The sequence below is a fragment of the Haliotis asinina genome, chromosome 15 (assembly GCF_037392515.1).
Source record: "Haliotis asinina isolate JCU_RB_2024 chromosome 15, JCU_Hal_asi_v2, whole genome shotgun sequence".
Classification (NCBI taxonomy): domain Eukaryota; kingdom Metazoa; phylum Mollusca; class Gastropoda; order Lepetellida; family Haliotidae; genus Haliotis; species Haliotis asinina.
This window is the reverse complement of record NC_090294.1, coordinates 25,668,831-25,683,476: the sequence shown is the minus strand read 5'-3', so window position 1 is coordinate 25,683,476 and position 14,646 is coordinate 25,668,831. Positions and strand designations below refer to the sequence as shown.

The following is a 14,646-nucleotide window of genomic DNA, read 5'->3' as shown; positions in this document are numbered from 1 at the left end:
CTATGATGACATGGTCATACATAAAATAGTAAAGCATATCCCATATCTGATGTTGTTTATAAAGGAAACAGTCATGAAATCTTTATTCCATGTCTGTGTGTTTGATCCGTGTATAAACGTTTTCTTTTGGGCCTTACGTTTTTGCGATTTTTCTCTGGTCCTTTTCATCTCAGTCACTTTTTATATATTGGCATTTTTTGAGAACCCACTTTTCAAGTTTACTCTTTAATTTCCTCAGTTCTGCAGCTTGTGATAGCGCACAATAAACACAAACAAAATGTCTGTTCTCTTACTCCTTTATTGTAATGTTTATCATGTTTGTTATCTTCACAAGTTCGCGCCGACCACGGCATTTGGATCCAATATGCTCAATCTGAAATAAAATCCATATTCCAGTCAAATCAATCACTTTAAATAATATATATATATATATATATATATATATGTGTGTGTGTGTGTGTGTGTGTGTGTGTGTGTGTGTGTGTGTGTGTGTGTGTGTGTGTGTGTGTTACATTGTAGAGTAATATTATGCACATCATTGACATATATGCATACATTACATAAAAAAGTATTGCGTATTTTTTGGTCTTTCTTATAAATATTGAAAAGGGGTCATGATGGGTTTAGAGGAGCTCTTGATTCCCGTTAAGTTGGATGCCAAAATCGTGTTCTTGTTGCTTTTACAGGGATCAGAAAATAATGTTAAGATGGATTCAATGGTGATTTATTATATATGGTCACATGCCTTATATGTTGATTGCCCTCTTGTAGGAAAATTGGTAGGTCTATATTCTTCATGAAAGAAGATCTATCTACCACAGTAATAGCTGATAAAGTATATGTAACATATGTTATATCAGGATTACTCTTTGCAGTCATGTTCTGAGGTAACAACACATGGTATCCTAAAAATGTTACGTTTTTCAGTTCAAAGGTATTGTTTCGTGATGAACGCATGGCCCTACAATCGCAGGACCTAGCGTACAAACTCACAAAACAATAAGTTAAGGATATTTCTTTACGTCATGCTTGTGCAAAACAAGAAAATGCGTGAGTGGGTATTATTGCACGCTTGTTTGAAAACATTTGAACAATATCGCAGGTGGGGGACACCAGAAATGGGGTCCACATATTGTACGCACGTGGGGACTCGAACCCTTCGGCGTGACGAGCGAATGTTTTAACCCACTAGGCTACCCCGCTACTCCACACAAGAAAATGAGTTTGGTTTAACGCTGTTTTTGATATGATTCTAGTAAACATCTTTGCTGAATATGAGAGACAAATCCTAAGTGACTGAGGATGGAGATCAAGAGCAAGGAAATGGTGTTGATAAACATAGAAACACAGTTGGGGCAAATCTGGATTTGAACCCACTTTCCTAGCTTCTTAACGTGCCAACGGGAAGCAACTTTGCAGAGCAGATTGCGGCGCCTTTCACGAATCGCACAACCAGTGCTACAGGAAATAAATTTCGCAATCCTTTTTTTCAAATATACGTGAATCACTCTGAATAAATCATACAACCAACTGACAGAACGGATGATATATTTCGAGAATATTAGGAGTGAGTGAATGAGTGCTTTTAGCAGTATGTTGGCACCGAAACGGGGTCTTCAGCAAGACGGGCGAACGTTAATCTACCCTACCACCCCTAGAATGACATGGTATAAACCTACACCATATAACAAAAAGCTACTTACATCTTCCGTAAAAACCAGGTCCACCAAAGTATCCACCGTAGTTATCGTACCCGTAGCCATGTCCGTCGTAACCTCCGTATGAGTTGTACCTGACGTATCCCCTGTTGCCGGCATAGTCACCGTACTTGTACCCGTAACCGTATCGCAGAGGAAAACCATAACTCTTGTACCCGTAGGCGTAGTCGACGGGGTCGTACCCTTTGTAGCCATAGCTACGGTACCCGATGGCAGAGGCACAGGCTATGGCAGCCATACATGCAAGAACAGCGAGGACGAGAAGCTTTGCCATTGTAGAGTTCTGAAAATGAAAGTGCCGTAGGAAGAGGGACCTGATACAGCTGTTAAACTCTATGGAACGATTTCTGCTAAGGGTACCTAAGATGTTTGAAAGGTTAATTTCACGAATGTTTGAAATCATATTGGACATATGTCGACCAAAATTTAATTAATTTTGAGGTGTCATGACGGTTTCTGCTAAGGGTACCTAAGATGCTTGAAAGGTTAATTTCACGAATGTTTGAAATCATATTGGACATATTAATGTTTTATGCGAAAAAAAAAACATGTTTAAAATGATTTTAAAAAGTACTCAACGGATAGCGATATCGTATCGTCTCTTTGTCTGATACTTATTCATATATAAGGCAATATTTCAGATCTCAACATGCCTCCATCGAATGGGAGTTAAACCCATAGAGACACAAGGCTAAGGCTTCTATTACTTTTTCTGATACCAGTTAAGGAAACCATGCTGACACATCGCAATGATAGCGAATATGGGATTCGAACCACGACCGCAGTCCAAAGGGAATGAACCGTTTCATAAAAACCCACGGTACCAGTATAGTAGTTATGTACAAATATGGCGACTAATACTCCTAATCCAACATCAATATATACGATATGCATGTCCTAACCGGTGTAAAGTCTAATCATGGTTGTAACATTGATATTCAACAATTTCAAATTAAAATATAAAATACTTGAAATACAATCTGTAAAAATATATGAAACAGAACACCAAACTAACTGACATTTTTTACCGCTTGTGTGCAGGGTATAATTGTCTTACATTTGTCTTACAATTAAGTTCCCAATATGCTCAAAAGTTACAGAACCAACTTAATCCGATCGAATAACCAGGTAAACTGGGAATGTTATATTGGATAACAGATATATCTTCAATTATAAGGAATGCATAATTGAAATTCTACGAAAGAATGACCTCAAACAATTGTTTTTCTTCCCCTGCTGCATTGTTTAAAGGACAGCCTTCGATTGTTGTACAAAGCAAGTGAATTAAGTTAACATGGTTCTGTAACCTTTGAGCATATTGTGAACTTATACAAATCTTAATTGCCAGACAATTGTAAGACAGTTATACCGTGCATACATTCGTTAAAATGTTCATCTAAAAATTCATGGGAACATAAGCATCATGTTTGTTCAGTACCTTGAGAAGCGAAAAAAATACAACAAAATGACAGGGGAAAAGTAACACTCAGTTCCTCATTGGTGTCAAAAGAAAATGTTATCCCGATACAACATGGTACATTTGACCATTTACAATTTATCTTTTATTATGATTTACATCGTAAGAACCATTCCGCAGAAGGTTAAACCCGTTTATAGCAGTCTAAAGCCAATTTTCATGAGTTAGAATGATGCGTGTGAGCTTAAATGTTAAAATTAATGCAGTTCAGGAAAATCGTTAAATTATTTTACAACTGTCAGTTCTAACTCGTCAAAATGCGTGTAAAATACGTCTACTTACCGGTTACAAGACGCAACGATTGACCTGTGATTGAAACACTTATCGTCCCTTTATATACAATCATTTTACAATGTCCATCGTAATCAGACGCTAGTTCAATATTTTAGCAAAACTTACAAAACAAACTATCATGAATTTACATATTGTAAGAATAAATCCAAAAGCGATGCCATGGTGTCAATTAATGCCTGAAACCACCCTAGTACCACAACCTTTTCACTTCAGACAAACACTCAGGTGCATTTAGTTTCAAATCGGTATTAGGAAAACGATCAAGCAAATAGGAGAACGGTTGATGAATAGCAGTGATCAAATATTGAATGTTAATTAGCTCATGGTGGTCATAAGCGTCCATCACTGTATCGTCAACACCGTGTAACTGTGTAATGATGGATTTTGAGCGTGAGAAGGCTGTTTGGAGATATTTAGCTGATCAAATAGAGCCTGTCAACACGCATGGATCAATGTTAATGCAATTACGACACGGTATTCGGTCAAGGGTCAAACATTTGTATCGTGTCTGGCGCGGTCATCCTGCTCTGTCATGTTTGGTTACATGTGCAAATATCATAGGTTAGTAATTCCGGGGGATCTGGAATGGTCAGATTTTTTTGTGTTGGCCATTCATGTACAGATCTTGCGTGTGATATAAATGTACCAATAATTTAATTTTAATTTTAATGTATTATGTATACTGTAAAACCAATAAACATGCATTAAGTCGAAGATGGGGTAGCGGAGAATGTTTCTGGTTAGATTCCGACCCTCACTCACTCGCTCACTCCCTCGATGAATAAACAATGGATATATGTAGTTCTATGGATATACAACTTCTTTTTTATGGATATGATAACGCCGTTATCAAGCATGTGAAGTCACTCAATGAATCACTCACTCGTACATATGGATGCACGCGGAAACTTACAGACATGTAAGTCGTGAGTCTCGTAAAAGATAAGAGATAAAAAGCTATTTTCTGTCAAACAAATAGACATTCTTCTGACAAATGCAGCTTATAATTTCATAATTTTGTGTAATTTGAACAACAAGGTTATGCGAATATCTTAACGGGTGTTATGATATTCCAACTGGTTTTGAGTAAATGCGTTCAAGTTGACTCATGCGCAGGTCCACGGAGCGGGTGGTACGGTTTCCCGCCGGCGGGATACTGAAAGATGTTAAAGTATGGTACTTTTTGCTACCTTGCCTGCCGCACGACATTTGGTAGACAAAGCAAAAACTGGATGTATATTCTGTATACTGGGACTGAGTATCGTAATTAATATCAAACTCACGTGTGAAACATCCGGTTTGGTACAAGCAGCCACACTCACTCACGCACGCATCCACGCACCTACGCACCTACGCACCTACGCACCCATGCACGCACCCACGCACACAGATACACACTTCCTCATGTATCACCAATGTCTTTCATAAACTGAATTATTTACAGGCCACCGTAACATATCCTGAATAGAATCGACTACAGGATAAAGGGATTACCCAACAAGCACTCAACCACTCAAAGTTATAGATATCTTTAGCGTCCTTTTCGTGTGGTATACGCCTGGGAAATTTTATCGAATGATCAAGAAAACAAATTGTCTCAGATGTTTACAATTAAACAGCCCCTATTCCCACACACATCAGGATACAGACGCAGGCGCGCACACACATACATAGAGGCAGACGCACTCACGCACACACGCACACATACCTGTAACCGTATTCGTTTCGTTGATCTCCAGTCTAACCCATGCTTGTGGTAGGAGGCGACAAACGGGTTCCAACTGCTCAGTTTGATGCCATGCTGTTGGTCGCTGGATTGTCTGGTCCAGACTCGATCATTTACAGACCACCGCTATATCGCTGGAATATTGCTGAGTGCGGCGTAAAACTATACACGCTCGTTTTAATGAAAATATACAGCATGTGGCGGGGCACAAAATAGTTCATAATAGCCGTCGCTTCGTTATATACGTAATTTATATCAATGTGGTTGTTTCAGGGCAAATTGTCTTCTACCTCCAGCCCCGAACAGGGATTCCGGAGTATGACATAACGAGATTACCTTCTGAGAACGCTGAACATAAAACTATTTTGACAGTCGTGATCCATGTCCTATGTTGCTAAACTGAAACAAGGATTTTTCACTTGTTAATGTACTGAAGACTATTTCCATCTAAACACGCATATAGCTACCTGTTTCTAACCTTAAATTGATAACTGTCATATTAAGAATGACGGTCGTCTGGACATGACCGCAGTGCACTTTCTGACCACCCTGAAATGTCCGGGTAGGTCAATCTACATCACACAAGGACCTCGTGTGATAAAGATATCAGTAACGTCGTTTGATATTATCTTTTTCTGCGCTGCTAATTTGATTCAATGCGAGCTTAATATGCATTACCTGATTGCAAGATTAAGTTTCAATTGAAAATTACACGGTGGTCAAAACCTGCATTTAAGACAACACTACACCAACTGGAAGTGTTTCGAGTCTCTTCGTTGTGGCAATGTCGAAGTTGCCATCGATACCCGCTTGCAGGAACTGAAAAAAAGAGTTGGTGGATGTTGATTAACGTTGCTCTCCTTACTTCCCGTTCATAGTCCATGCTACAGCTAAAAAGGCGGTTATCCTAGTTTAGTTATTTGTATCACATCCACATAAACCGTTTGGTGAGTTTAGTTCCATATGGGATTTGTGTGTTGGTGATTTGGTGCCTCTGTCTGGCAATGTGAGTTCAAAAGAGAGACGTTCTGAAATCTAAATTTTACCGTGCAAATATGATATCACAGCTTGTCAGACGGGTAGACAACGGCACCTCGACTATCTGTTGTCAGACTGCAGCTTTTTGCGTTGAAGTGATTGAGAATGTTATATCAGATGGTGGATACTTAATCGCATAACATACTAGAATCTGTACTTTACTGAGAAAGTGTAATCTCAAATATAACATTTATGAAATCACACAGATACTTCATCATCAATCACATATGAAATCTCAAAATACTTCACCATCAAGCATGCATGAAATCACACAGATACTTCATCATCAATCACATATGAAATCTCAAAATACTTCACCATCAAGCATGCATGAAATCACACGGATACTTCATCATCAATCATATATGAACTCACACTGGTTTTTCATCATCAGTCACATATGAAATCACACAAATGCTTCATCAATCATATATGAAATCACACAAATGCTTCATCAATCATATATGAACTCACACAAATGCTTCCTCGTCAATCATATATGAAATTACACAAATATTTCATCATCAGACACGTATAGCACACAAACACTTCATCATCATCAATCATAAATGAACTCACGCAAGTAAATATGCGCATGTGCAAATATACACACGTGAGAAACTGATACATGTATTTAAGGTATATACCGTGTGTAAACGAGTTCATATACAGATCGTGAAAATTCCAGCCCGTTAGTGAAGTCTATCTTCAAAAGAATGTTTGTTTACCGAAGACGTATGAGAAGAGAAATGTCCCATAAATTGCAACTGCGTTAAGCTTGATAAAATGCATGTCAATGCACAAGTGTGCATCTATATACAGTGCACATTTGCACATGTGTGAATTTATCTTAATCTGCACCCGCTCCAGACCACATGCAAATGTGCTACTAGTGTAAAAATACACATGTGAGCACTCGTTCACATGACATGAATACGCATGTATGTATATGTACAAATGTATACAACTATACAAATATGTGTGAAGGGAGTGTTAGAAACATTTTTGTTGATAAACTTCCGTGATGAAACAAGCTGAATGTGGAGCTGAAGACAAACAAGACATGCAGTCACACAAATGTGTATGTGTGTGTGTAGGTGCCCGTGTATTAGTGCTGGAGTATTAGATAACATGGCTTTTGATAAACTTCTGTGATAAAACAAGCTGAATGTGGACCTGACGACAAACTAAATTAAGCAAATATAGAAATGTGTGTGTGTGTGTGTGCGCGCGCGCGTGTGTGTGTGTGTGTATGTGTGTGTGTGTGAAGGTGTTTGTCAATGGAGTCTTAAGATAACATGCGTGACTATTGATAAACTCCCTTGATGAGAACGCTCGACGTGGAGCTGGCAGCAGGAAACAGTCATGAACAATTCTAAAGTGAAACAAGGATCCGCCATATCTAAATGTAAGAGAGTATTTCAGCGAACAACGCATGGTTACGTGTAGCTGCTTATAATCACATATTTGAAAAAAGATCATTAACACCGGTCATGATAACAGATTCTGACTTTCCTGCGTGAAAATCCCCTTCAGGACAAACGGAGATAAGGTGAGTGCACAAATTGTTTAAATGATAACATATTTAGTTGGGTACTATGTACCGAATAGTAGCATGCAAATAGTTCAGTGTCATGGGGTCATGTACGTTTACTTTGCATGACCATCCTGACGATTACATGTAGTTCGATATATGTGTACTGATGTGGGGATGTTGTAGCTACATGCGTTGTCGTGGCTATGTATCCATTACCTATACATATATACGGGGTTCCCTTGGTTCATACAGACTTTGCAGCTTCCACGAGCAACAGAGGCTTTGTTGTAGCTATAGAGACTTTGTTGTAGCTACAGGTACTATATGATACTGGTGTAGGTACAGGTGACTAAACCAACACTGAGGTTGACAGCCGGGGAAGTTGACAAATTGACGCAGTCTCCACACACACACACACACGCACGCACGCACGCACGCACGCACACACACACACACACACTAGGAACGCGAACACACAAAAAATAAGGGCTCCTGCACTTTTGATCTTTTAAATACCCAACCGGACATAGTATATCATACTATCGATATGTTTTCAGCCTAAGCAAAAGTACAGCTCTTCGAAAACTCGTTTCTGATTGAAATTCCGAGAAAACGGGCATGCCCGTAAGTGTAAATCGATTCCGTTCCACATATAACCATGACTTGAGTTTATTCAAGTCCTTCCTGAAGATGAATGTGGCAGTCCTATTTCCACATTGTGCACAGAATACTTCGAAATGACATACATTTTGATTATTCTATAAATAACGCCATATTCTAACTTGTACTTGTATTCCCATTAACTTTCCCGACGACGAACCCATTCGTTTGTGTTGGAACATTTGAGGGAAAAAATGTGTGTATGCATATTTCAATGAGTGTTACAATCAACATTAATACGTACATTCATGCACCCATACACTCAGTACAATACATAATAACTGCGACTGAAATAAATATGACTGGTTGTTACTTGCAAACAATTCGTCGGGAAATCCACTCAGCGTTGATTTGAGTCGCTGTACGGGGATTCCCCGCGCTATTTATAGATAAGCACTGGTTTGACAGAAGGAAATGAATTACCGCTACATCAAAAAGTCTGTAGCTATGTAGCTCTTTTAGCATTTCCGTGATATATTTATAAACATTAAATCATGGGATAAACTATACTATGTCAATACCTAGTAAAGATAAGGTTGTAAGCGGAATCACGTTAGAATGCGGACGTGCGGTTATCTCCCTTTGTTATGACGACAGGTCTTTTTTAATGAATGTCGCAGAGATGGGATTTCCGAAACATGCATGTTAAATACACCTCAGATCGTGATATCAGTTCACTGACTGACTCATAACGACAAGCGGAATGCTATATTTGAGTACTGGGCACAACAATATTGGTAGGTATTTCAATATTTGATTAATTTCATGTTGTATCAGTGTGGAATACATGTAAAGATTACATAACCACTTATCATTATGATTCCTACCAAGCTGTAATAATTAAGCTATTAAATAGAGATTTACGAGTACATGCACCTTGTGCCTTAAAAGGGTATCTCTCTCTGTCTCTCTCTCTGTGTCTCTCTCTGTACAACGCGTTTATAAATGTTTGTATTCTTTTACGCCTCACTCTGTCCATTCACTATTCTAATGTATTATTATTTATATAATAATAAATAATGATTTACATGATTACATGCACTTTGTGCCTAAAAAACGTCTCTCTCTCTCTCTCTCTCTTTCTCTCTCTCTCTCTGTACAAACAACACGTTTATGTTTGTGTTCTTTTACGTCGCACTCTGCGCATTCACTATTGCAGCTATATGGCGGTGATCTTTACATAATCGTGTGTGAACATGACAATCCAGTGATCACCAACATTAGCATCAGTGACACGTGAAGAAGAAGAAAAATAATACAGAATATCAAATTCTTTACAAGTTAGTCTTTATTATGTACTTTATGAAATATCCAAAAATTAATGTTTAATTCGTAAAAAGATATCAAAATACGAGTCTAACGAAGTAATATAACGTCTTGCTCTTAATTACAGTATTGTTTCTTAGGTGTCAATACACACAAATAGCGTGAATGACAAAACTGAATTGAATAATTCATTGAATTGAAAATAATATTAAAATATTTAAAAAAAAATATTTCTCTGCTGATTCCATAATTTATTTAGACATTTCACACTTCCGACCTTGTTTTTTTATTGTATATATAGTTATTATCATATCATTCTTCAATAGAATCTTCTCAGTCTCAAGATGAAAAACAAAATCGAATTCTCTCCAGTTGTTGTGATAATGTAACAGTAGTTGTCGAAGACGAAACTAGACGCTTCATCATCAGTCGTCATATTGATTGTCGTATTATTTCTTGAAAACTAAAAATATATGATAACTCAGTGAGTGATATTAATTAGTACTACCATGTATAACTGCAATAATTGTAGACAAAATAATTGTCACGGCCACATTGCTACAGGCGAATCAAATATAAATATTAATTAGGCCTTTCATAATGTATTAAAAAAAGCATACTGACGTGTAAAATATACAAAGTCGTTGCTTTTGAGTGAATGAGTGAGTTTGGTTTTACGCCACTAGCATTACCATTTTTACAATACGAAGGCTGACACCAGAGCTTGGCATCAAACATGGTTACCACGTGGGGAATCGAACTCGGATCTTCGGCGTCAAATGCCCTATCCGCTACGCTGCCCCGGTTCTGTTGAATCGATGAGGGATCACGCCAGCAGAAGGGTTTATGGCTCCATATTCCTTTTTCACATCACCTCAGGGGCGGTGGGGTAGCCTGGTGGTAATAGGGTTCAGTCGCCACGCTGAAAAGCCGGGTTCAGTTCTTCACATCGGTACAATATGTGAAACCTATTGTAGGTGACCTCCCCCACCCCCCTCCCCCCGCACACACATACATAGAGGCAGACGCACGCACGCACGCACATACACACACAAACACGTCTTTTATCGATGGAATAGGTCTAAACGTGATGTAAAACTATAAACACTCTTAATAATAGTGGACATGGTATCTGCAGTGATGGATTGTTGTCTTTCTAAAATGAACTTTTGGTGACCCGAATGTATGTGCAGCCGACGACAAAGACGTAATCAAATTGCTAATATATTCCTGTATGTTTTTGAATTGTCCAGTAATATGTTTGGGTTATATGATTCACTTCACATTTGTCTGGTTCCAGAAAATGAAAGCGACCACTATGTCTTCACTAGACGATTTTTCCTGCGAAATGTGCAAGGGTGATGTGGTACAACAAAGTCAAGAGAAACGGACGATCACAGATGATACCGATTCCCTTTCAAACTCGTTCAAGCAAATGAAGGTGGCAGACGTAGGCGAAAGAAGCTTCCCTTCTCTGGATGATGGCTATTTCAGCCGATCGGTCAATTCCCAAGATTTCGTTTTTCGCCATGCGGATAATAATACTAATGACAGCATTGATTGCAACGACAAGTGCCAGTCTTCATATTGCAGCGGTGTTTGTACAGACTGTGACTCCAGTTTGAATTCGAACGTTGTTTACGCCAAGGACCAAGATGGCGACACTCAGCTTCACCTGGGCATTATCCAACATCAAACCATGCTAGTTTTGTGGTTTATATCGCTAGCTCTTAGCCCAGACTGGCTTAACATAACCAATCATCTTGTCCAGACCCCCTTGCATATTGCTGTCATTATGAAAGATGCTTTGACAACACGACGTTTAATGGCGGCAGGGTCCAGCGTTGTAGCGAGAGACATGAACGGCAACACGCCACTCCATATTGCCTGTCGGGAAGGATATTTGGACATTGTGCACCATCTTCTCAAGCCTATTATGTTTGAGGAAACTGAAGCGAACAAATACGAACTACCTTATCAGAGAATACCCCAAGACCTTGAAATTGCTAACTATGACGGTTACACATGTCTTCATCTCGCGGCCATGGGAAGTCATCTTGATATCCTTGAACGTCTGTTGCATCGAGGTGCGGAGGTGAACTGTCGCGAGCACAAGAGTGGAAGGACAGCGCTTCATATTGCTGCTGAGACAAATAATACCCAACTTTTGCAGTTCCTGCTTCGGAGGTCTGACATTGATGTGAACGCTGAAACTTATGGTGGGCTGACACCACTCAGGCTTGCAGCGGGCAGGAATCACACAGAAGCAATTCAACTTCTACTTGCCCAAGGAGCGTGCAGCTTCCACGACTCATCTGATGATTCTGTTTCATAACATGACGTCTTGCAGCTAATAACTGCGAACTCAGTAATGTTATTTCCATGTAAAAACACATTGTATCGTTCTCGGTTGAATGCCACCGAAAAAGGTTACCCATTGTGACTTCGGTTTGTCTAGACCAAGAATAAGGTGCACTAGCCGGGGCTGAAGTTTGTGCTTTCTCAATGAAACCAACGCAGTTGCATGTGCTTCTAATAGTCACAAGAGATCTAGAGCACCTTCCCACACGCTTCTTTACTTTTTACCTCCGTATATTACGTTAATCTCTATCTATGCAGCCAATGACATAAAAAGAAAACGCATTAGCAACAGATGTAAGTAAATAATGAGGTGGCTTGTGGAGCGAGGTCATGTATGTTTTATTACTTATCCATAGATTATGATATTATGATATTTTTCCCTATCTAATCGTATTCCAATCCTGTACTTTCATTGTATTTGTAAGATTTGTATATGACGTATTGCTACAACATATTGTCATGTACAATTATCCAGCAATACAGTGGTCGGTTGTTCTGTTAATTGTGACACGGAAACAGTTTCGAAACCTTTTTGGTTTAAAGTTAAACTTTTCTCAGTCAGGCCTCATTTACAGTAACAATTGTGATATCAAATAAACAGCTGTGCTGAAGCGACTGTTTTCTGTATCGAAATGAAATACACCAGAATCTTTAGCACATACTGTAAAGGCTGTGAAGGTTTTACATTACGTAGTAGTTTAATTTGAATATTATATAATATTATATAATATAATATTATCACGATAATATAATCACTATTTTCATTGAATCAGTAAATGTTAATGTAAGACATAATTAAGTATGAAGGTAATAATACTGGTTTAAAGCAAGAGTTTCTTGATGCTCTGCCATTTCAGTCAGGAACATTTGACATACATGGATATTTAGTGACTCATTTGACTGATATAAATCTCCACCGAATAACCAAACCACAGTAGTCGTTTCGAACACGAGTATGTGCTCATGGCATCAAAAAACAAATGAATACTTATGATTAGAGATTGTATTTAGAGAACTAAAACTTGTTTTTCTTGGCATCTTCCACAATAGCATTCATTCCACCACCACACACACCCTCATAATAATTTAAATATTGGTACAGGCGCCTGACCAAATGTTGTCATCGTGCAATCAGATGTGACTGCGGCAGCAGGCAGCCATTTTGACTGAAACATTTAAACGGGAAGGTGAATTGGCTTTGAAACATAAGGTTATAGACTCTGAAGCGATTGTTGTACTCTTTGGCACAACGTTTCGATTGCAGTAACTCTCGGGATATTACCATGTATATATTTCCGTATCAAATTCTGGTTTTGTGAATGTCATTGTGCAATTGCGCAGGAAATATTTGTCTAGGTTTATCTGTTTCAATAATAATAGATTTGTGGCGTCATCTTCTCCAAATGAACCGCAACTCATAATTGTACAACTATATTTTTATAATGAATACATGATGTTTCTGATAATGAAACCTGCAGATGTATATTTGTCAAATGTTGTCTATAACAAATTTCTGTTTAAAATGCAAAGTATGTATGCTTGTTTATCTTGTGCTATATATACTTTGTGCATTTACAATGTGAAACACGAAATAAAGCATATCCTTGTACTCAGTCTTTGTTTGTCTGTTTGAATGTATGCTATCAACACAACAAGATGACATACCGTTGTTTATTACCCTCGTGGTAATTCGTAAAGGGGTTTCATAAAACACTGTTATGACACACATTTGTCATACGTGAACATTGACATTACTGGTATTACTTTCATCACTCATTCCATTCGTGATTTTCATTCAGAAGTTTTCGCACCTTCTGAGAACATGTAAAACGAAAATACTTCTATGGAATTAAATAAAGTTTATTTCATTTATTGTGGTTACAAGCATTATTCATAACCCTATAATAACTCAAGTTTTTATAATAACAACGAACATAAAACAATCGAAATAAGTAACCAAATGCGTCTGGTAGGTCTCTCGTGAGTGAGAACAAACATGTCTTCGTCCGTAAAAGTTATTGTTTGACGGACAACTAGTTGGAAGAGTTGTGAATATAATCAAGAGATGGAATACCTCCAGCATGTATCTTGTAATACTGCACAGTGACACACAACATCAAAACATGAGCGGCGCTCTTGTATCTCGATCACTGTCACTGTCAGCCGTACCCATTCGCGTCCTCCAGCATAAACGTATGTTGGTTGTATTGTCACTGCCATGCCTCCCGTGGTTTCTGATGTAGGGGTCAATAGCACTTTCCAGAGTTTGAACAGAATAGGCTTGGAATCATCTTCATTCGAGGTTGTAGGCTGGTGTTTTCAGGCCCAATTTTCGGTGGAGTCTTCAACCCTATAACTTTGCACTTTACAAAAGTTTTGATGAATTACATTACTGCACTTGAAACCAAATCCTCAATTGGAAAGAATTAGTTTTTGATTCTGATTTTGTTTATTTTCTTGATTAGTTATGCGGAAATAATTGCCTCTAGGCAGCATACGTATTTCTGTAGTGAAGCGGTTGACATTCCAGTCACCAATATGGTGTATTAATCCGTCTATTTTAACGATA

At 38.4% G+C, this 14,646-nt stretch overlaps 1 protein-coding gene across 1 annotated transcript; it reads left to right on the top strand.

Annotated features, from left to right (window-relative positions):
• The first annotated feature begins 11,064 nt into the window (after nt 1-11,064).
• On the top strand, nt 11,065-12,666 carry LOC137265759 (NF-kappa-B inhibitor cactus-like). Its single transcript, XM_067801207.1, has one exon. The coding sequence runs from the start codon at nt 11,065-11,067 to the stop codon at nt 12,049-12,051; it is 987 nt and encodes a 328-aa protein (XP_067657308.1). The 3' UTR covers nt 12,052-12,666.
• Nucleotides 12,667-14,646: the final 1,980 nt, after the last annotated feature.

Bases quoted from the DNA above. Each gene is read 5' to 3' on its own strand.
- LOC137265759 (XM_067801207.1), top strand. From the start codon at position 11,065: ATGTGCAAGGGTGATGTGGTACAACAAAGTCAAGAGAAACGGACGATC.